We start from the raw sequence: 23,724 nt of genomic DNA, 5'->3' as shown, positions 1-23,724 counted from the left end.
TAGAAAAAAACAAGGCCAAAGTCGCTTATAATAATAGGACTTGGCGACTGAAACTCAGAATAGTTCCTGCTTTTCCAGCAACAAAATGCGCATCTCTCACCTCCCGCCATCGTTTACATTTCTGTCGCAATGTGGAATCTGCTGCTGACTGTTGCATAGAAACGCTGGTCGCTCCCCAAGACACACTGAGGAAATAAAATTAGATTACAAAAGAAAATAGTAACACACAGTGATTTGGATTAGTAACTTTAATCTGATTACTGGATTTGAAATAATATCACGTTAGATTACTCATTACTCACAAAAGTGGTCAGTAATGCAACAGTTGGCCACGATGGAGTCCAGATTTTGGGATGTGCTGGAGAAGACTGCACCGCAGGCGGAATCTACCATCATCAATGGAAGATCTTGGTGAATGGATGAAAATAAATCTTTTAACATTGCAGAAGCTTATTAAAACAATGCCACAGCGAATGCCTGCTGTAGTCAAGACTAAAGGCAGTCCAACAAAATATGAATTTTTCGGTGCTGACTTTTTTTTGTCCAGCCAGAGTATAAACATACATTTCTTAGCTGTTTTGTAACTTTTGATATTTCATGACCAGGTTAACTACTATTAGCAATACAAGCTAATATTACGTACCATTCTACTTAAATCCTTACGGAACATATTGAAGGAATTTGTCTGGGATTTCATTTAAAGTAGGTTTAATCTGTGCAGCCGGTGCCAAAGTAAGTAACAAAAATCTTTTTAAATTCTGGTTTTGATATTAAGTACCTGCTAATGTCTTTTGACTATGCTAGCTACTAGCCAAACAAGATAACACTTTTAAGCACTGGCACAGATTTGGAAACTTTCACTTTTTAACTGCAGGTACGTTATGATAAAAACAATGTTAGTTTTGAAATAAAAAACCAACTGATATACATTGACAGCTGCCTCATGTCTAGTATGGACGAAGCAACCCACTCAAGTGCTGCCTCTGTGCAAGTTGAATTTTGCTTCCTAAATGTTTCCTGAATTATTTGAGTTAAATTTGCATTCTTGAAGAAATCTTTTATATTTTAAGCACCTTCTAAAAAAAGTTCTCACATAGCAGAACTAGGCAGTATTTTTACCTTGGCAATTTTATGTAGAGCAGGTGTTATTTATGAAGGTCCCACACCTGCCCTGCTTGAGTCCCTCTGCTAGTAAACAGTCATTTACTCGAAAAGGCACTCAGAAACAGCTTGTGTTTGTTCTCTCTTGACAATGGCCCGGTCACCAGGGCTTTCCTACAAAAGCAACAGTTACGGTCTCACATTTTTTTCTTTTACACCACTTCCTTTGCTTCCTTTTCCTTTCCTTTTCTGTTTTTTTCTTCCTTTTCTTTCCTTTCCTTTCCGTTTTCTTAAGGAGCCGTGACACATTCGCTAGCATACCGGTGTGGCTTATTCACCGACCTGTGTTTGTTTTTTGGGAAAGGTCTTTTGTAACCGGAGCCGAGTCGTTATCTTAGCGGAGCGCGGCCCGGGCCAGACCAGACATTAACTCATACTTTCACTCTAACTCAGGCAGGAAATGGGAGTATTTTATAATGTCATCCACTCTGTCATGAATGCAATCGCTCAGCTCCCTTGTGTAAACTATCACTAGGGACGCTGGTTCAAGCCTCAGGAATATTGATTTTTCACTCAGTGTTAAAAAGAAGAAGAAATCTATACAACGTGTGTATCACATCGACACATACATGTAATTATTTTACACGGCACCGGCACAGAGGAAATGGATTAGAAAGACAATGTGTGAGAGGAGAAGCTTGAACTGTATGTCTGCTAAATTTATCATGAGGCCTTTGGGAGCATTGAAATGAGAACAGTGGCCTATTACTGCTAAGAAGGTGTTTTATTGAGAATACGCCGACATGCCACCCCAGGGAGGACGCTGGGGGAGAGGAGTATGGCCGCAGCTTAAACCACTTTGTGAGTGTGAGTGTCTTTTTATTTTTCTTTGCTTGTTATATAGAAAATAAAAGCCCCCGCCACCCTCCCTTTAATTATTCCTTATGACGACTACTGAAATTGTCACTTTTTGACACTTGAAGGCGTTGTAGTCAATAATTTATATAGGTCAAGCCATCTTTCCCTGAGCTTATTGTTATTAGCATAGGAGAGTGGTGGCTTCTCAAACAGACACTTTAGATTATTTTACCAGCAGTGTTTGCTGACTGGACGGCATCCCAGGAACAGTCCTTCATCCTTGGCCAAAAAGAGAAGTTTATGGCTCTCGATGCGAGCCGGGGAGGCGTGAGGGGGTAATGTTCCGCTCTGTGTTTGTCACGATTATGAACAACGCAAGGTGTTAATCTTATCTTTAATTCTTTAAGTTAAGTTCGCTCTTACTCCGTAACACCTCATTAGAGGATTGTTCCTTTTTTTTTATCTTAAATTTATTAGGATGGGAACATATCTGACCCTTCGGAGATGCTGAGGGTCATCAAAGGAAATGATGGGGTAGTAAAACGAGGGGGTGCTGACCCATGCCTCCCGGTGAGTTCAGCAAGATCCCCAGTAGGTGGCAGGGTCTTGTTTTCTTACTCTAGCTGAGAGCACATGGGGTGTTGGAGAGTGTGATGATGTCATGACAGTTAATTGCTCTCATTGGGGTGGAAGTGGATGGATTGCAGTGTAGCTGCTGTAACATTGGCTGTGAATGTTAGTGGGTTTAAGCTTTTCTGAAAGCAAACTGCAGGGTAAGAGTTAAAAAAACTGCAAAAATACTTCAAGTCGTTTTTTTTTTCATGGCTACTCAAAAAGTTGCATATTAAAATTTTCATAAGTGTGTATGCTATTTTTTGTTAAGATAAATAGTGTATTGTCTCTTGTGGGAATTTTATGAAGAGTTAACAAGAAAACATAGTTGCTGTGTTCAAATGAGTGGTGATTTTGTGGCGGCTGTGTAAACATGACCATTTAAAGGCACTGATAGCACATAGCTGTGTTTACTTATCTACTCTTTCATTAAAACCTGTTTTCTTTAAGCCTCCATTGTTTCAGTGGCACGGCCAGAGTCCCAGCTAAAGGGTCAAAGGGTTAACAGCCATCAACTGTGACTCCCCCCTTCCCTCTGTCTTTCATTGCTCTCTCTTTTTTTAAAGGGGCCCCTCACAAAGGCACAGTTTCACCTGCAATACCCCCCACCCCCCCAACATGCCTTTTTTCCACCCCGATTTGAATTGATTATGTTTAGAGAAGGCTGCTTGTGATTGGTTGAGAAGGGCGTGGTTGATTGGATAGTTTTGTATCTTGTCAGCCGGGGAACAACCTCGCGCGTGCAATCTGTCCGTATCCCGAGGAAGGTTGGAGTCTCGGCTGCGCCTCTCCTCAACCTGCCCTGCTCTCCGAGCCCGACTGAGCGCCTCTCTCTCTCTCTGTCTCTCTCTCTCTCTCTCTGTCTCTCTCTCTCTCTGTCTCTGTCTCTCTCTCTCTCTGTCTCTCTCTCTCTTTCCCTCGCCGCTGAGTTCTCCGCTCTGCTTCACTCCGTACCTCGTGGCCCGGCGCTCTTGTTTACCCTCCCAGCTAAATGGAGTTTGTCAGGTTTGTCAATATGATTGATTTGTCTGATTTTTGCCAGCTTTCTTGTGTTTAACAAAAAAAGAAGAACTTGACAATTTAATTTGACCGGAGGAGGAGAAGGAGGAGGAAGGGAGCTTTGTTGTCTGTCCGCCGCTGACATTCTGTCATAGCTGCTTATTTTTGTCATGCCGTTTCGTAGAAGCAGCGGAGTTATCCCGGGATTTAGTTTGTCACAGAGGCAAGTAAGAGAAAGATGATAGCAGATGTGATACCATCGTTTTGTGTTGGGTCGGTTCTATACAGAGGCTGAATGTGGATGAAAATCTAATCCAGATGTTTTTGTTTACTTGTTTGCGCTGCTGTTTTATTTGCTTGATGGAAGTAAAAGTTTTTATTGAAAGTTAAAAAACATATGTTCTTTATGGAAAAGCTTTTCTATGAACTTCTGACAATGTTTGATTAGTTTTATTGACTTTGCTGACAGTTAGTCAACCAGTTCTAGGATCTGCTGATCTACTGCCTCCTCTTTGAATTATGGAAAGTTCTTAGAAAAACAGGGGATGAGTTGCTATGTGTTTTTTACACGTTGTAACTTTTCATTATTATTATTATTATTATTATTACTATAAATTCTTTAAGAAAATCCTCAAGGTAAAACCTTGAAGCATGTTTTCCTCTGGGGTTTCTTTAGTGTGAGGATTGTATGCATATATTTTTTTCAGTCCTGGCTAATTCTCACTCCCCTCAGGGTGTCAGAGCAAATTAAGACAGAGGTTGAAGACGGCTCTATATTTGACACAGTCACCACAAACTGTGTTGTCACTCCACATGTCAACCCGCCGTAAAGTTTAGAGCGAATCAAGCTTTTCTTAATAAGACTTCTCCCCCTTAAAAAAACTTTCACTACTTCCAAACAAAACTAAGAAAAGTGTTTATTGTCCATTTTCATGTAACATTTTTTCTGCTTTATTTATTTTTTTTATAAAGTTTCAACTCCTTTGCATCAGTGCTCCAAAAAGATGCAGGACGGAGGAGCTGCAGCGTTCTGGCCGTTCAGCCGTGTGACCGCAAAGTTTGATTGGGGGGGCAAGTAAAGAGGAGAGTGTTGGACTGCGAGCTAATTGGGTTGACAGTTTGTAATCAAAGTTGATTTATTCTTCATTAGTAGTGCATTAGCCCTTTCAGACAAGAGTTGCGTGTGCAGTGGCAGCACCTGTCATTTCTAAAACCACCACATAGGGAATCAAATATTATCTGTGTACCCAAAGAGAGAAAAAGGAGTGTTGGGATGCACCCCCACCCGTTTAACTTACTGGGATATCCTTTGCAGGGACGGGGGTCTGCTTTGTACTGACCCGTCAGTACGAAGCAGACGTCCCTTGTCCCTTCCAGACAAGGGAATAGTTTGGAAGTGATACAGGGAATCACCAGCTGCCGTCTTCTGTTACTCGCTGGCATTTCCAAGTGAAAACAAACGTATTTTCACTTGGAAACGGCTTCCCCCACACCTCCCTTTTCTGTAGCACTTGAAGTGTGCACATCTCCGTTTCACAAAAAGCGCCATTAACTTTACACTCAAGCCGACATGTGCCCGAAAAGGTCGAGATGCCAAATGACAATAAGATAACATGATGAGGACATCTGCTGTCATGAGGATGTCAGGTTGTTGACTTGTTAGAGAGAAAATGGTTCACTTTTACACTTTTTAAGTTACTATTTGCATATTTCAGTAAACTTTTAATACAAACGGCATAAAGAAACTTGGAAAGAAGCGGCATAACTTGCGTCTGCTGTCATGGAAACGAGGATTAGCCGGCAGAAAATAGAAACAATCCATACGAGGGATGTATCCGCCTTGTATGAGGCTTTGACTACAGTTCCAGTTGAGGAGGATTCTTTTAGGGGCTGCCATCTTAATTAAATCTCAACCCGCTCAAACAATGCATCTGAAAGCGTGTGGCGCTTTGCAACCACGCCGAGGTGGTGAACTGTGGAACACAGGAACACGCAGATTACAGTAACAGTGCAAAGGTGAGACGGTGAGCAGCGGTGTGTGTGTAGGAACAGTCAGACTGAATATATAAGCTAAAGCTTATATTTAACTAAAAGGTGTGAAACCTGGAGGAATGGCCCGAAAATGTAAAAAAATAACAAGACACTTCTAAAACAATTCATATTTAAATCAATCAGTGCATCAGAGTTAGTCTGAACTTTTCATTTTTTTACGTTAAATTCAAGAAAAAATGCTTAGTTTTAAGAAATACATCAATATAATATAACATTTTCTTCATGTTAGGGACAAAATGTGTGTCAGGCGGAAAAGTCACCTGCCTTCAGTCCTGCTTTCAATACTCGTCTGACTCTGGAGTTTGTTTGTTTAAAGCGAACCTTGGGTTTGGGGGCTCTGCCAGAAAAACCTGTTTATTTATAATTGACACGTTAATTAAAATGCAGTTTGAAGCTTTTTATTTTTACATTTGCCACTGATATTTTGCGGCCCCATCGGCCTCCAGAAATAAAACCCAGAATATGCAGCGCAACTAAACTAAACATGGCTGTGAACACCTCGATTATTTTGGCTGTAAATATTTACCAAACGTCCTGATTGTGGATGACGAGGAAAAGGCGAACACCCGTCAGACGAGGTGAGCTGACAAATTGTCTTGCTTTGCTCTTTCATTTTTTTTATTGTTTTTAAACTTGTTGTTCTAATTAGAAATGATTGTCCTGCTGAAGAATTTTCAATATTTCTTCCGTATTTTGTTAAACAAAAAAAAAGCTATTATTGTACTGTAAAAATCTGCAGTGTCTCTGTCTGAGGGAGGAAAATGCTCTCCACATGAGAGATTTCAATCAACCTGAATGGCTAATATGGAATTAGTCCTTCCAGTCTTGTCAGCGGCTAATTATGTTCACACATCACTTGAATACAATAGCTGCCGTGAAATCCTCATTTTGGCAATGTTTCCACGCAGGAGATCATAGTCGGCATGGGAAGTCGTTTCTTCCCCACGACCCTCTTCCCGTCGCGCTACAGTCGGCCAAGGTAGAAAAATAACAACGGCATCAGATTTTAAGGGCTTATTTGTTTTTTGGGGGGTGGAGTTTTTTTTTCTTCTCCTTACTTTTCCATTCTATTTGATTAATTCCCCCCAACCAAAAACAAGATGACCCCAGGGAGCATGAATGGAAATTTGATATACCGGTATATTTTTTTTCTATTTCACTTTTCTATCAGCCTTGCTGCACCTTTTTGGCCAGTGCTGGAGACTCTCTCTGATATTCATCCTTTTTCTTTATTTAATGTGTGCGTATTTATGTGTGTATTGACAGCGACTGTCACGTAGCTCTTTCTGCTGTCCTAGTTTGGCCTCTGGCTTGTGATTACGCATAGACATCCACGAGGTTCTCCCAGTGTTATAACCCTGAGAAAAATACCATGGCATCCCTGTATTAACATATATTTCATAAGTTATGAAAGCAAAAATGATCAAAGTACAACTAAAATTCCTTCTGTTGCTAAAATGATTCAACATATGAGCTATTATGGTTATGCATATAGATTTACATGTATTGTTATAAATATAAATGTGATTTTATAGCTATAAAAGTAGCTTTAAGATTCATTGTTGCTGCTTTGATGGAATTCATAGATCTTAGCAAAAACAAACACTTTCTAGATTTGCTAGCAGCTTATTGAAGGGGAACGTATTACACAGATCACAACCTTTTAAAAAAATTTCTAATAGGTTTCTAATTAGTGGATCTTTCTACCACTTATAGCTTGCCAGCTTTGTTTTCTGTATGTGTTTTGTTGTTATATATATATATATATATATATATATATTAGTCCAAATACAACATATGTTTCCTCTATTCTTTTGCTATGCAGTATTTTATGAGCTGCAAAATTCTGTACGTACTGGTTGCTGCAAACATACCACAGTTTACATTTGTGCATCTGTTTCTGTCTGCATGTGTGTGTATGTTTGGCCAGCAGGCCCGTGCTGGTACAGTATTTTGCCTCCAGTTACTCTGCAGCTGTGTGAAAATGTTCCAGCTCTTTTGAATGTTTACGTATGGGGAGGCACCTGGAGAGTGCCACACCTTCGTGAAATTCATAAACGTCAGCTATTTCTGGCATCCGCGGAGTGTCCTCTTTTTCCGCACGCACACACACACACACACACACACACACACACACACACACACACACACACACACACACACACACACACACACACACACACACACACACACACACCTCGTGGAGCTAGGCTCCGCGTATCCCTCCAGTTATTAGCCCGCTTCTGATCCTGTTTTTTAGGGGTGGGGGCACCGTGACTGAGTGCTCTGAATGGTGACCTGCGTTGTGTATTTTTTGCGTTAAATGGGCACGATACAGTGGCCAAGGCAGTATTTAACAGTTAAAGTACCCCCTCCCCCTTTGGTCCATCCCCACCCATGTCACCCCCCACCCCCCTCCCCCGGCCATACATACTCAATAGTGTCCTCCCCCCGCTTTGCCCTCCTTTCAGAGAGATTTTCTCTCCTTTAGCACAGGATTAAATGATAGTAGTTACATTGATCAATAGGTTAAGAAGCACACAATCCCTCTTGGTGCTAATGACCTTAGTAGTAATGGGTAATAAAACGGGGGTCTGTAATAGCCTCTGCATAGAGAGGAAGCTGCTCTGGCTGTAGTTACTGTGAGCCTGACAAAAACAAAGTGTGAAACCATGAATTCACACTGTTATGCTGAAGGACGGACTGAAGTAGAAAACTATCGCCTAGGATTGTAAAGCAGCTGTTACCTTTGAGTTTAGTTATCATTTTCTTTTATTGAGCTATGCATTGTCGTGCAGTTACAAGAAAACAAATGTAGGAGTGCACCGCTTTCCTGATTTTGCACAATCACACGATACTTACCTGTTATTATCCACCAATCTTATTTACATCTGCAAAGTTCTGAAGATCCGCCACTACTCCTTTTCCATCTGCTGTGAGAAAGGACTGATTGACAGACCCTGTTGTGGAAGTTTGGTTTGTTTTCCAAATTTAAAAATTAAAGACTAAAGGAACAGATTCTTTTTTTAGGTTAGTTTAGTTAATTTAGTAGTTTGGTTAACTTTTGACATATTTCAATTCAATTCCAGTGCATTTCATCAAGGATATGATAAAACCAAATCAGGCATGGTTTTGTATGATGGTTTATTAGCCACAAACAAAGTCCTTCCCAGGTATTTTTAATGTTTTTCAATGAACTATTATCAGTTATTAAAAAAAAAAAAAATTTGTATTGGTAAAAAATTGGCATGCCAGGCTGTTTAAATGAGCCACCAGCTGCAGTTGGTAATATATGTATATTTTATTTGTATAGCACATTTCAGCAACAAGGCAGTTCAAATTGCTTTATATCATAACATTATGCAGTAATCAATTATGAAACGAGCTGTAAACATTACATTTTGTGAAATTATATCAAAATCATGAAGCAAATACACACCAAATATGTGCAATTTTTTCCTGCTTAAAAAAAAAGACAAACATGCAGTAGAATTAAACACCTAAAAAATTCAGGTGGTATTTCTAATCCTCTAGGCATCCATTAATAATAGTAATAGGACATATTGGACTCGCATCTCAGGAAGACGGGGGCTGCTCCGTTGACCTTCAAAATGTTCATCAAAATTAGTGATGCTCGGGAAAAAAAGGACTTCAGTGGATAATGACTGTGAAATTAGGAAATGGGGGGCTGGGCTACGCAAATAACAAGACAAGATGAACTGCATATTAAGACGTAACACGGGGGGCATTTTGTTCCCTGCGCCTTGATGCTGGAAATGAGAAATGGTCCTGGGTGGGGCCCTGACCCCGTCGTCCGGCATAGTCTGGCACCGCTCAACAAACTTAGCGGAGAGCATCAAAGCTGCTTCTTCTTCATTTCATATCACAGCCCCTTTCTTCTGCTGACTATGGCACGGCTTTGTTTTTGTTTAACGCTATGCTAAGAATAATAATTAAGCTTATACGGATGTCCAAAAAAATTATCTTAAACAGCTAAATTACATTCAGAAACACATGAAAAATTCAAAGGGCTGTCATTAGCTCTGAGACGGCTCTGAAATGTGGCTTCCTCTGTGACGACGGGGCGTCAGCATCAGCATGGACTGTTGACAGGAGCAGGGATGTGCGTGTGTATTCCTTGTTGCTGTCTTCGCGCAACAAAAGCACAATAGACACAACATCCAGCGCAGTGCCTCGCTGTTTGTCATCTGAATGTTAAGGTAAGGGGATTTTAATGGCGTTTCACATCACAGAGGCGAGTGGCGGCGTTCCCCGACACACTCCGACTGCCTCGTGTCATCGGAGCAATTAAGGCTCTCTGACAACTGTGGACGCTCTCTCAATGTCACAACAAATCACTTGTTTGGAGGAGTCATGCACTTACACCTTTCCTGTAAGAATTAGAGGCCCGCCAGAGTTTTTTGTCGCCGCGGTTCCTCCTCCTCCCTTTCTTGCTCCTCCTTTGGGCTATCTGCATCTTTAAAACAGCACATCGCTGCTCACAGCGTTTCTAATGAGATAGTCGGACTTGACACGGCGAGTGAACCACAGGAGTATTGTGGTGAGATCACTTTTAATTTAAAAAAGTAATAGAATAAAACATGTTTAATACAGTCATAATAATCTAATATATGCTGTTATTTTTGTTATTTTGATCTATATTTTAATTCAGTAGTATTTTCCTTTCGTTTGTCCATTTTATAGCATTTAGGATCTTTTACCTGCTCTGCTTATAGTAAAGTATAACAAGTTCATATTTAGAGTGATGGCTCTTTCATTTTCTAAACCATGATTATGCTTTACAAGACGAACTGATCAACCTAAATTGGGGAAGAACAATATATTGGCACTGATATGGATATCGGCCAATGTTAGTCATTTTTTAAAATATCAGTATTGATTCAATATTAGTCAATTATTAACATATCAAAATTGAACTGGTAAGTAAAACCAGGCGTATATTAACAACCAATATTTATGTCCAACTTGTTGCCGTTTGGGAAGTGGAGCAGGTTGGTCATGTGAAAGTGACGGTGATGTAGCAAAGCATTGTGGGGAGGTTAACTGAAACAGCAACTTCATCAATGCTTATTTACACTAAATAAACACCCAGCTGCATTCATGAGTTGCCTGGCTTATAACTGGAGTCCATATCTGTTCATAACTCAACCTCAAGTGCATTCCCATAACATGATGCTGCTGCTACCATGTTTTGTCAATGGGAAGAGAAGTTGTTTTGCATTAGGAAAGTGTTGGGTTCCCCCCGGAAAGGGGTTCTCTCTCAGATTCTCTCACCCAGAACCCCAGTTCTTTCACAGATTTGTATATGAGTGTATGAATCTGTGTGCATTTGTGAGTTTCAATGGAGCGACTGTGACAAAAAGAACATTTAAATAGTAAATGGACTGAAGTCCTTTTACTATTTAATATGTTGGGCAGCTTAAAGAGCAATCTCAGAGGGTATTACAGCAAAAACAGATCTTATCGAATGAGTGGAGAGTGAGGACGAAAGGTCTGAAGATGGAATTTCAGATCATGTAATCATTGAAACTACATATCCCTGCTTGTTTTTTGTCTTTTAACCTGTTTTTTCGAAAGTTCTGTTAGTTGTTGACTGTATTTTTGACTATGTACAGTACATTTCTGTTTTTAATGATTGACTTGTGAAGATGGGGAATGGATGTGACTCATGATTTAGTCAAAGGATCCCTCTAGACCAGAGATGGCAAAATCAATTTCAAAGAGCCGGTTGTCACAGAACGTTTTGATAAAACTACCTATCACAATCTTAAATTTAGCTGAACAATATCATCATCCTGTTATTATAATAATTCTGTTGATTTGAGACATTTTTTAAGTGATATGTTTGGTTTAATAATGCAAGTTCACTGTCTTAAACACTATCCATCCATCCATTTTCTTTACGCCCTTGTCCCTTAGTGGGGTCGGGAGTGGACAACATTTTAAATATCCAAAATAAAACACCAAACAACCAAAAACAATAAATGAAACAGAAATTTAAAAAAAACACACACACAACCAAAATCATAAATAAAATCCATTATAAACTCTGTAAACAAAATTGCCCTTCAAAAAATATTAATCATCAAAATGAAAATTGTGCAATTAATTGTTTAATTGCTTTTTGTGACAGGCTGAACTGACAAATTATTAAAATACTATATCTTTCTCTGCATTCGATTTATACTCCTTAAGATTAAATACTATCTGACATCTTGTCACATTGATGCCATTTGGCCATATCAATAAAAACTGATTTGATTTGATTTATTCAATTATATTTAAGCACACTGTTATGTTGAAGTTTAGAGGGCCATAGAAATAGCTGTGGTGGGCCGGATTTGGTAAATCAATATTTAGTATCCTTAGACAATGTAAGTTGGCCTTTGCTCATTTTCTTTCCTCACTGCGACTTGTCTGTGCAGGTTCCAGTGTCAGTGGCTATGATGACACCTCAAGTGATAACTCCACAGCAAATGCAGCAGATTCTTCAGCAGCAAGTCCTGAGCCCTCAGCAGCTCCAGGTCCTCCTCCAGCAGCAGCAGGCCCTCATGCTACAGCAGGTAAAATGTGCCACGCTGTCGCTGACTTACTTCTTTCAGGCACAATGGTTTGGTGTTTTTCATCATTGTTTAGCTTTATTTTGTTGCGACTTTTTGTTTGACTGATTGAGTTAGTTTTAATTAGTTTTCAGAGTGTGCTTGCTAGCTTTTATTAAGTAAATGTTGTTTAATTTCAGTTTAGATGTCATTAGTTGTAGCTTTAGTTTTTTTCATACTTAGTTTAATTTTTAGGTGCAGAATTCAAAAAGGTATTGAGTTGTGATTATGTACACATCGATTGGGTAATGAATACGCAACAGAAAGTACCACTTTCAAAAATATATTCAATTATTGTTGAACAACCTACTGACTGGTGTTTTGTCACAACGTTCAGCATGAGGAGGATTATGGCGTAGCGTAATTCGCTGGCGTAAACTGCTTGTGTGGGGAAAAAATAAATCAAACTCATATCAGTTTAAAGAGCTGATATAGAGTCAAAAAAACAAAGGGTGTCATACCTCTAATTTCAATGTTTTAGTTTTATAAACGCATGACATAGATCCAGGTAGTTCTAATTTTCCCCCCTTAATTAAAGTTTTTGTTTACTTCAGTTAACAAAAATGTTTTCTCAGTGTCAGCTTTTTCTTATTTTGTTTTAGTTAACTGCAATAACTTCTATTTTTTGTCAAAGCGAACAAAACATTGATTCCTTCATCCTTCTTGTTTCCTCTGCAGCAGCAACTTCAAGAGTTTTACAAAAAGCAGCAGGAACAGCTTCACCTCCAGCTCCTCCAGCAGCAGCAACATGCAGGCGGCAAGCAGAGCAAAGAGGTAAAGCTGACATCACTCTGACCGCCTGCCATTTCCAAAACGACTGGCCAGATGGAGAGAGCATGGAAGGCATGTGTGTGTTCTCCTGAACGCCATCAGTCTTTCAGACTGTGGTTTAGACTGACGAGGAAGGAGAGAGAGAGAGGGAATCAAGTGCACTCATGCTTCTGATTAGCATGTCAGAATTGCTGGGTAAATGTTAACAAACTGATACTGTGCTAAGAAGACGGTGCCTCTAGTTGGGAAATTGTCTCCCTGTGAAATATGGAATATTTCACAGTTGTCAATGGTTATTTTAGGGGGGTGGAAGGGTCTCTTGGTAGAGTCAAACATTTCTTGTACAGGTTCACCAATTTCAAATGACTCAATTCAAAAAAAGGAAAGCTGGTATAGTATGTAGATTTGTTAATTACAGTGATATGTTTCAATGGCTTGTTCCTGTAAATTTTGTTGGAAAAGCCAAAAATTGAGTTCAATTCAGTTTATTTACATATCGCCAAATTTCAACAACTCTCTTCACAAAGGACTTTAGAAAAAATATGTTCAATTCAATCACACACACACACGCGCACGCACGCACGCACGCACGCACGCACGCACACACACACACACACACACACACACACATTTTAATTGATCTCAAACATGACAGTTTGCTCAGTTAGATATTTAATCAAAAGTTTCTATGTAAGGAAACTCAGCACATAGCATTGAGTCGATTTGCAGCATTCACTCTTCCTCGACAATCATGTATTGCTGCATATTTGTTATTGTCGTAAAAAAGCAACCCTTTAAAACAGTTATGTATGTTAACACAGAATATGCACTCAGGACTTGGCCAATCATGTTAAGGAAGTGCAGGTTGCTTTGGTGTCTCTTATCTTCCTCTTAATGATATGCCATAGATTTTCTATGGAGGGGTACCTGTAATTAAGAAATCTGAATTTTGTATCACAGTCCAGTCATTTTTCTCCTTAACTTGGGGAAGATTTTTCTGAGGTCACTAGCTCCACTCCTTAAGAATCTCATTCAAACTTTTGAGGGGTTAGTAACAAAAACACAAAATCTATTTTATTTTTAGTCTAGTTATTAGTGCAGATTTTAGTGCATTTAAAGTAAGTCATCTGTAACTTATTTGCTGACTTGCAGATGTAACTTTTCAGCAAAATACAGAAACTTGTTTTAAGTCAATAATTCCTTTATATTGATTTTAAAAATGGTAGGTCCACTGGCATTTTATTTCACTTATAACAGGACATTTTTCTCATGTTACAAGTGGAATAATTTGCCAGTGGTACTACCACTTTTTTAAAAATCAATATTAAGGAATTATTGACTTAAAACAAGTTTCTGTATTTTGCTGAAAAGTTATTTGGAAGCTACAGTTGTCTTATTTCAAGATATTTGCACAAGAAACTAGACCAAAATTATTACCCCTTAATGCACACACCTGTTAAATATTTTTTTACTAAGATGCTAAAGCTGATGACAGACAATAAAAGAAGACTGACCCTTTTGTCCAGTACACGTGTCCTCTGAAACTAAAAAGATGGCCGCTCCTGTGAACTGTGTGTAGGACAAAATGACAGGCTAAACGGAAAAGAAAAATAACAGGGCGCATATAAATTGGAGAAGTTTTTCTTGGTAATTAACATGGAAATGCAGAGGGAAAAAAGGCATGTAATTGTGAGATATCAGCACAAAGAGCGCTCCCAGCTTTTTTCTTTTCTTGAATTCTCTCCTACGCCAGCAACCCCTCTGTCTTGCGACGGGGCTTGCTCAAAGCCAAACGGCTTAATATTTGTTAACGACGGGTGGATACGAACGCCACTTTGGACAAAGTAAATTATTAGTCCATGGGCAGAAGAAGTTTAAAGACGAACTGGAAAATTTTTTACACTCCTGTTCCCGTTGAATTTGGTATTTGGAGAGTAAAAACAGGCGTGTTGGGGGGATGACGGAAAAATTAAGCCTAGCCTCTCGCGCTACTCAATGCACACGCTGTTGAAAAGCGTCTTCCCCTCCCCTACCGACAAACTTCAAAGTTCTAGCTCCCTAATTAATGAACTGCGGGCTTCAGTTTGGACAAGTTGTGGTGTGATGCTCCCATAAATCAACATGACAGCAGCGTTCTTCGGCCTCAGATAAGGCCTGTCACCAAACTCACATCTGATGTAAACATTAGCGCAGCAAAAGGAGGGAACGAGGAGGGGGGATGCAATTGATCAGTTGAATGGAGCATGAGAAGAAAAAGAGGAAGAAAAGAAAGTCTACTTTTTAACCATATTATGTCTGATCACAGGAAATGAATGCTGCCTTAAGAGATTCTCTTTTCTTTCTCTTCCCCACGCGCCAGCTCGCTTGCTTTTTTCTTTCTTTTTTTTTGCCCACTTTTTCCAGCAGCCATCAAAAGACAGAATGGGGCATTATGCAGCAACTCCCCTGTGGCTGCCAGACAATAACCCCCTGTTGTTGCTTTGTGCCCCCTTTTATTTTAAAGACATCAAAATTTTGTTTTTCAAAGATCTTTAACTTTATATTTGAAACTCGACAAGAAAGGGGCCTGCCACTGCCACTCTTTCTCATTTGTCAGAGACTGTATTTTTCTCTCCCTCGTGCCACTTCTTGTTAACCTCTTATTTGGTCTATTGGGTTTAGGGTGGGGTGGAGCAGTGGGGTAGAGGAGGGGTTAATGTGCCTTCATGCTGGGAGCGCACAGGAGCCGCTGTCAGCTGATGGGACTAAAAGAGAGAGGGGAAAAATTGTGAAGGGGAGAGGGTTAAATTCATCTTCGCCGCGCTCAATTTTCTTTTTCTTTCCGCCGAGACGCCCTGTATTTATTTAATGTTTCTGATGAAAGACATTGTTCCATGTGAAGTCCCACCCCCGTAAGCGCTATTATCTCCATCCGAGGGACTGTCAGGGAAGAGAGGTGATGAAAAATGAACAACTGCAGACACAGGAAAACTTCAGAAAAATAACCGACTGGGAAAGATCAGATGAGATCCCGGGTCGACCTGTGTGAGATGTCTCTTGTGAATCCAGGGGAAATAAAACAACGTTTCCAGTTAGCCTGATCTGGGCGTGAGGCAGGGGAACACCATTGAGACCCTTTTGACAGAGCAAACGGTGACTGCGGAGGGGGGACCCATTTTATCTGGCTGATTCAGTGGTTTCAGAGCCGCCAGTCTGTGACCTGTCTACCATGCTGCACAGAGATTTTTTTTTCTGTACACGTTCAATTGTGAGAAGTAAACAGAGTGGTGTGTCCTGTGTTTGGTAAAAGGGTGCGGTGCACAGCCTGGCAGCCCTGGCAATGCTTTTAGTGCCCTGTTCCCTCCCCCGCTCCACACCCGATTTGACAACTGGTCTTGTGTACTCATAAACAGACCAAGTATCCTGTTGGGTCTCAGTCAGACTTATTTTGACTTTAACTGTGCGAACGCAGTGATGGTTTTTTAGTTAATTTCATAGTTAAAACTGTTATTTCTGCCAGGTTGGAAGAAGTCTTGACTTCTATTGTTTCAGTTTTAGCTCATAAAAGTCTTAAATTGATAGTTGTTTTTTTTTGTTTTACATTTAGCTGCGTCTTCAACTGTGTTTATTAGTTCATCTTTGACTGACATTTAAATTTGTTCATTGATCAGAAAGATTGAAGTTTGACAAAAAGCAAAAGCAGATCCATTCTATGAGGAGCCTAACACTTTCTTGCTGCACTGTAATAACTTGACTTAAACCCATTAGAACAGTTATGGAGCTTACTGTACACTGTGAGATGTAAAAATAGATAAATTAACACCAGATTTGAAAAACCAAAATTATACTTAACTTACTTAAATTAAATCTAATTTTTAAAGTTTTAAATGTAGCTAAAATTTGCGGAGCCTTCAAAACAGCCATTTTCTGAATCAAGGAAATGGCCCTGACCAGGGAGTCCAGCTAACAGGGTCTTTCTGTGGCCCATATGAGTTTTGGCTGATATTAGATAATGTTCTTCTGTTTATTGTTATCTCCCCTCTGTCCCCTTCTCTCTTTGGCTTCATATTACTTTTTCATATGAGCAACGTTCACACGTTTCACTTTTTCAAGTCAACTTCTGTGGGTGAAGCAACTGCTGTACCAAAAAATCTGCTGTGGCTAGCCTAAATGACTACTGCCCAGTCACACTAACTCCAGTCATTAGGAAGTGCTTGAGAGGATCATCCTAAAACACATCAAGGATAACCTACCTGCTGGTCTGGACAGGCACCGCTTTGCCTGTCCTTATAGGAGGAGCCTGTCCACAGAGGATGCTGTCTCCATGGAACGACACACAGCCCTGACACATCTTCAGCATCCTATTTGTTGACTTCAGTTCAGCATTTAAAACCACCATCCCAGAGAAGCCGATTGTGAATCTCAACAACATCGGACTTTCAACATCAATGTGCCTTTGGATCAGGGACTTTCTCATCGGCCTTAGGTGGGTAGAATAGGGAACCGAACTCCATCCACCATCGTCTTCAATACAAGCACCCCACAGGGCTGTGTGCTTAGTCTGGTTCTTTTTACTCTGTTCGCCCACAACTGTGTAGCCATCCACTCCCGTAACAGGGCTCTAATGTTTGCAGATGATACCACCGTTGTGGGTCTGATAATAAACAATGATGAGATCCTGTACAGAGAGGAGATCCAGCATCTGTCCCAGTGGTGTTAACCAAACAACCTGGTGCTCAACACCAGCAAGACCAAAGAGGTCATAGTGGACTACAGGAAGTCCAGGAGGACAGTGCACCCAGCTATTACAATTCAAGGGAAGGAGGTGGAGCGCATGGACAACATCAAATTCCTGGGTATCCACCTCACCTCGAACCTGACCTGGTCGTTGAACATATTTTCTGATGAAGAAGGCCCAACAAAGACTCTTCTTCCTCAGGAAATTGAAAATGGCTAGACTCCCTGCTCAGTTACTCAAGAATTTCTATCGACCCGTGATTGAGAGCATCCTCTGCCTCAGTATGACTGTGTGGTACGGCAACTGCACAGTCCAGGACAAAAAGGACATGGCCAGGGTGGTGAAAACTGCCCACTGCATTGTGGGGAGTCAGTTACCAAACCTGGACCTAATATATGAGACAGACTGCACTGATTGCCACTGATCCCACCCATCGAGGGCAAAGTACAAAGTGTTAGTACCGCTGCTGTCCAGGACATGGTACAAATATATACAGAGCACAACCTTTTGGCTAAGGAACAGCTTTTTCCCAAGAGCTGTGGAATTAATCTGTCCACTTTCCATCCTCTCTGCACCCCTGCAGAGACACCCACACCCTTATGCTGCACCCCAAGGACTAGTTAAAATTGTATTTATTCAATGAGGGTACCACTCCAATTTTGTTGTGTTCTAGAAACATAATGACAAATAAAAAAGTCTTATTCAAGGATTCTAGGATTTTTATTGTCATACCATTTTACAATTTTTGCTTGTGGTACGAAATTCAAACTCAGGTCCCAGATCAAGAAGTCTAATAAATAAATCATGAGAAAGACTTATAACATGTCTTATGTAACCCAGCGAGATGAAGAAAATAACTCTCTTTCCCATCAACGTGTGATTGAACGCAGCTTGCTGCGCTGGTTGGCTGGCTGGGGGAAGCGCATATCCCCGAGCTCAGCACCATGCCTGGGAGACTTGAGAGTTTCTAGGGTGGTTATTAAGCACTTTGATTTAGTCGCACATTGTTTGCTGAATTATGAATGGCTGTAATTAAATTCCTGTGGCTCTAATTATGAATGATTAACTGTGTTGTTTCATTGTTTGTCATTTGCCTCCCGACTGGCACTAATTAAGAGAGAAAAGCAGAGACCTACCTGTCTTAAGTGGGCCCAGAAAAAAACAGCCCGGACCGAAGAAAGACCAAAGTGGAAGAGAGAACAAGTGGATTCTATGGAGTACAGTGTGTGTTTGTTGGCTTATGGTAGGCTTTTTCATTTGTGTCTCCAGCAGCAGGTGTCACCGCAGCAGTTGGCCTTCCAGCAGCAGCTCCTGCAGGTCCAGCAGGTCCAGCAGCAACACCTGCTCAACCTTCAGAGACAAGGGCTGCTCTCCATCCAGCCAGGACAGACCAGCCTGCCGCTGCACTCGCTCACTCAGGGTTAGTACCACTTTTACATCTGCCTCTCCACCAGTGCACTGTAGTTCTACTGAGGTATCATCATGTTGAATTGTGACATCATGCATGATGTCACAATAAAAAAAAAAAAAACTGCTTTCCGACAACGACCGCCATTTGTTTCCGCTGTGAAGTTGTTAGCTAAATCTTAAATGCACACTTGATATATATAAGAGGGGACGCACTTCAGGAAAGAGTTTGAATTAAAATAAAAATTGTGAGGAACAGGGAAGTAGATTAGTTATGCTAGCATGACTTTGACAACCTTGGTATATAAATGTGCTGTGGAATTTGGTGCCTTTTGGTTCAATGAAAAAAAAATGAAGGCAACCCCGTTTTTTCATTAGCAAAAACTCACTTGATCTTGATTTTCAGTATGAATACAGACCCTAAAAGCGGGACCTTCTGACTTTTTGGGTTTTAAGCAGGATGTGTCAGAAAAATTACCACAGGAATAACTGGCTTGTGGCGGCCAAGCGTTCATAGCGACGTTGCTTTTTGATCCTTCAGTGTCGGCTCTTCCTGCCATTGTGAAGCAGAATTCACCAAGCGTTGGAATGTTCACACACTAATAGGGAACGTGAGCCGGGGGTAGACCAGGGGTGTCAAACTCAATTTCACCAAGGGCCACTTCAGCATATTGGCCCTCAACGGGCCAAATTGACAGTACAAATCAGGAGTTCCTAGGTGCAGTCCTCCAAACTGCAACTTTTAGATGCATCCCTGCTAAAATACACCCCAGACAAAAGGTTGACTTCCCTCATTAGCAGCAACTCAGTTCTGTAGAGGCTTATAATGAGTCTATGGTCCAGGTATGTTAGAGAAGGAACGCATCTAAAGTTGCAGATGGTAGCTCTGGAAAACTAGACTTGGGCAGCCCTAGCATAAATGTATGAAAATACAATGTTAAAAATAAATTAAACAACACCTCATATTGTTAAATAACGCTTTGGAGCGTCTGGTTAGGAAGCGCATTCAAAACCTTTTGTTGAAATGGCGCGTTAAATTCAAGTCTCCATTACAGACCAGAGAAAACTAAAGAGAATGCAACGTTGTGTTAATCCATTTGAGGAGCCGGCAGTTTATCTTGAGGAAATAAATGACGACGCAGAAGTTAATCAGTACTGTTTCCTCTTTTTATTACGATTCTTCTGTCAAATGAAATGGCTTCTTGGGGACCTTATCATATTCAAAAACTCACCTAACTTGACAGACGCGTCAAGTCTGCGTGAAAATTAGGTATTTTAAGGTTGTCGCAAAAAATCGCACAAGAAACGTCTCAACAGCTCCATCTGACAACTTTCAAAACACCCTCCGCATTGACTTTACTTCATCGTAGAAGCATGAAACTTTGTACACTTGTAGCACTCCCCAAGATGACAGGGAACTCTATTAATGTCATAGTGCACATCAAACAGGGAGTCAGCCATTTTGGGTAGAAGTTCCGATTTTTACGGTCTTTGCATTTGAGCAAACTCATTCTAGGGATTTCAATCGATTGGGTTCAAACTCGGTCAATTTGTTCATAAGGCATGGCCAAAAAAAAGTTATCAAAAAAATAAACTTTTTGTGCATGCTGAAGGTGCATGGCCAGACCTCAAAGTTTGCCTACTCGGCATGAAACACGAAACTGTAATATCTCCCACACATACACTCACAGAGGCACCACACTTTCAGTGATTGAGCCCTACAATACCCAAGGTCAAATGATGACATCACTTAAGTCACACCCCCTGAGAACAGGAAGTGTCATGTTTTACTGTGAACAGTCTCTTACTGACCCCCTTTCACCTAATCAACATGAAACTGTCCAGAGACAGAAAGACAGAAGACATGTTGGTGTAACGTTTCCAACACTGACTGGATTCAGTGGAGCAGGTGGGCGTGGCGAAGTGACCTGTGTCACCATTGCCATATGTTTGGCTCTAAATTCCAGGAATTTGGCCCGAGCTGCACCAAACTCACTGGGATCGATCTGTATCCGCCCCCAACAGGAATCCACAACAATCTTTTGTGGGAGTGTCTTAATTTCGCTGCAGCACCCCCTGGAATATTTAAGTAATCAGCCCTAAACCATGCTTTAACCCAGAATTATGAAACTTGGTACACGTGTGTATCGTGGCAGGACATACAAAAAAGTCTCTTGGAGCCATGGTCCACAGGAAGTCAGCCATTTTGGATCAAAGCTGCCGTCTTCTCTTTTTTATAGACCTCGTATCTGATCGAGCCTGTCCAACAGCTTTTGAGATGCAGACTTCAGAATCACTCAGCACAGTCTTTAGGCATTGAAGGTCAAAGGTTATCAAATAATTTTTCATACATCAAAGCATGTGGCTTTCATTATGAATTATCAAGGTGCAATAACTTCCATATACAAGGTCACAGCTGAATGGCACTTTCTCTTTTTCACTATAGACCGGCTCTCATCACATTTACATGGTCAATTGCTGACATCACCTTAGCCCCACCCACTTCCAACAGGAAGTCACCTGTTGGATGTCATACTTTTCATATAGTTTTAAACCTGTGCCAAGTGACATAAAATGACATGATGATGAACTCCGTCAATGCTAGCTGCTGGCTGAACCATGTGGATGTGGCCAAATGGCAAATTTCAATCCCTTGCCTTGTGCATATGGTTGTCTCCAAATCACACATGCATCATCCGATTAGCAACAAACGTTTGTGAACCTCTAAAGAGCCTAATAGCATTAAATTTTAATTTGACTCCACTGTGCTCGGTAACTATTCTATAAACTAAACCTCCTCACTACATCAGCCGAACTGCACCAGATTTTTGGTACATCATCATGGAGCACTGCTGAACACATCAGTGTATGTCGCCTGGAGGATGAGTGCGGGAACTGTGCGAGAGCGTCGACGTTGACGAGTGAGTGGCATTGCTGGAACCTTCGCAGTCGCTACGAGGCCGGAGTGACGCTCGCTGAGCTACAAGGGCCATTCGAGGCTGCTTGCAGCTTTAATTATCCATCCATCCATTTTCTGCTGCTTATCCGGGGTCAGGTCGTGGGGGCAGCAGCTTCAGAAGGGAGGCCCAGACTTCCCTCTCCCTAGCCACTTCTTCCAGCTCTTCTGGGGGAACCCCAATGCGTTCCCAGGCCAGCTGAGAGACACAGTCTTCTGATGAAGCCAACAGGACCACATCATCAGCAAAAAGCAGAGATGCGATCCTAAGGCCACCAAAACGGATCCCCTCAACACCTCGGCTGCGCCTAGAAATTCTGTCCATGAAAGTAATGAACAGAATCGGTGACAAAGGGCAGCCTTGGTGGAGTCCAACTCTCACTGGAAACGAGCCCGACTTACTGCCGGCAATGCAGACCAGACTCTGACACCGGTCATACAGGGACCTGACAGCCCGTATCAAAGGTACCCGGTACCCCATACTCCCGGAGAGCCCCCCACAACGCCCCCCTGGGGACAGGGTCGAACGCCTTCTCCAAGTCCACAAAACACATGTAGACTGGTTGGGTGAACTCCGATGCACTCTCCAGGACCCTGCTGAGGGTGCAGAGCTGGTCCAGTGTTCCACGACCAGGGCGAAAACCACACTGCTCTTCCTGAATCTGAGGTTCGACTATCCGATGGACCCTCCTCTCCAGGACCCCTGAATAGACCTTACCAGGGAGGCTTAAGAGTGTGACCCCTCTGTAATTGAACAGGGGGACCACCACCCCAGTCTGCCAATTCAGGGGAACTGCCCTCGATGTCCATGCGATATTGCAGAGTCGCGTGAGCCAACACAACCCTACATCATACAGAGCCTTAAGGAACTCCGGGTGGCTCTCATCCACCCCCAGGGCCTAGCCACAGAGGAGCTTTTAGACCACCTCGGCGACCTCGTCCCCAGAGATTGGAGAGCCCAGCCCAGAGTCCCCAGGCTCAGCTTCCTCAACAGAAGGCATGTTGGTGGGATTGAGGAGGTCTTCGAAGTTTTCCGCCCACCGGCCCACTATAAACAGTGTTGGTGCTGCACTGCTTCTCCCTCCCGAGACGACGGATGGTGGACCAGAATCGCCTCGAATCCGTATGGAAGTCTTTCTCCATGGCCTCTCCAAACTCCTCCCACGCCCGAGTTTTTGCCTCAGCAACCACCCGAGCCGCATGCCGCTTCGCCCGCCGGTACCCATCAGCTGCGTCTGGAGTCCCACAGGCCAAAAAGGTCAGATAGGACTCCTTCTTCAGCTTGACAGCATCCCTCACCGAAGGTGTCCACCAACGGGTTCGAGGGTTGCCACCGCGACAGGCACCAACAACATTGCGGCCGCAGCTTCGATAAGCTGCCTCGGCAATGGAGGCACGGAACATGGTCCACTCAGACTCAATGTCCCCCGCCTCCCCCGTAACGTGTTCGAAGTTCTGTTGGAGATGGGGGTTAAAGCTCCGTCTCACAGGGGATTCCGCCAGACGTTCCCAGCAGACCCTCACTGCACGTTTGGGCCTGCCTGGTCTGACCGGCTTCCTCCCCCCCCACCGGAGCCAACTCACCACCAGGTAGTGGTCAGTGGACAGCTCCGCACCTCTCTTCACCTGAG

At 41.9% G+C, this 23,724-nt stretch overlaps 1 protein-coding gene across 10 annotated transcripts in view; it reads left to right on the top strand.

The window, feature by feature from the left end:
- The window catches only part of foxp1b (forkhead box P1b), a 363,905-nt gene that overhangs the window by 266,229 nt on the left and 73,952 nt on the right, over positions 1-23,724 (top strand). For 5 of the 10 annotated variants that reach the window (XR_014087696.1, XM_081607517.1, XM_081607518.1 and 2 more), the window contains 3 exons: positions 12,069-12,206; positions 12,921-13,016; positions 19,000-19,150. Coding sequence is in view for 9 of the 10 variants with exons in the window: in XM_081607517.1 (XP_081463643.1) it covers positions 12,069-12,206; positions 12,921-13,016; positions 19,000-19,150 (385 nt within the window). In the remaining variant the exon portion in view is untranslated. The other 5 variants (XM_008410581.3, XM_081607522.1, XM_081607521.1 and 2 more) reach the window with 5 other exon arrangements.

Source organism: Poecilia reticulata, chromosome 5 (assembly GCF_904066995.2).
Source record: "Poecilia reticulata chromosome 5, P_reticulata-male-v2, whole genome shotgun sequence".
NCBI classification, from domain to species: domain Eukaryota; kingdom Metazoa; phylum Chordata; class Actinopteri; order Cyprinodontiformes; family Poeciliidae; genus Poecilia; species Poecilia reticulata.
Note: the sequence above shows the minus strand (reverse complement) of the source record. Positions and strands in the feature narration are given on the sequence as shown.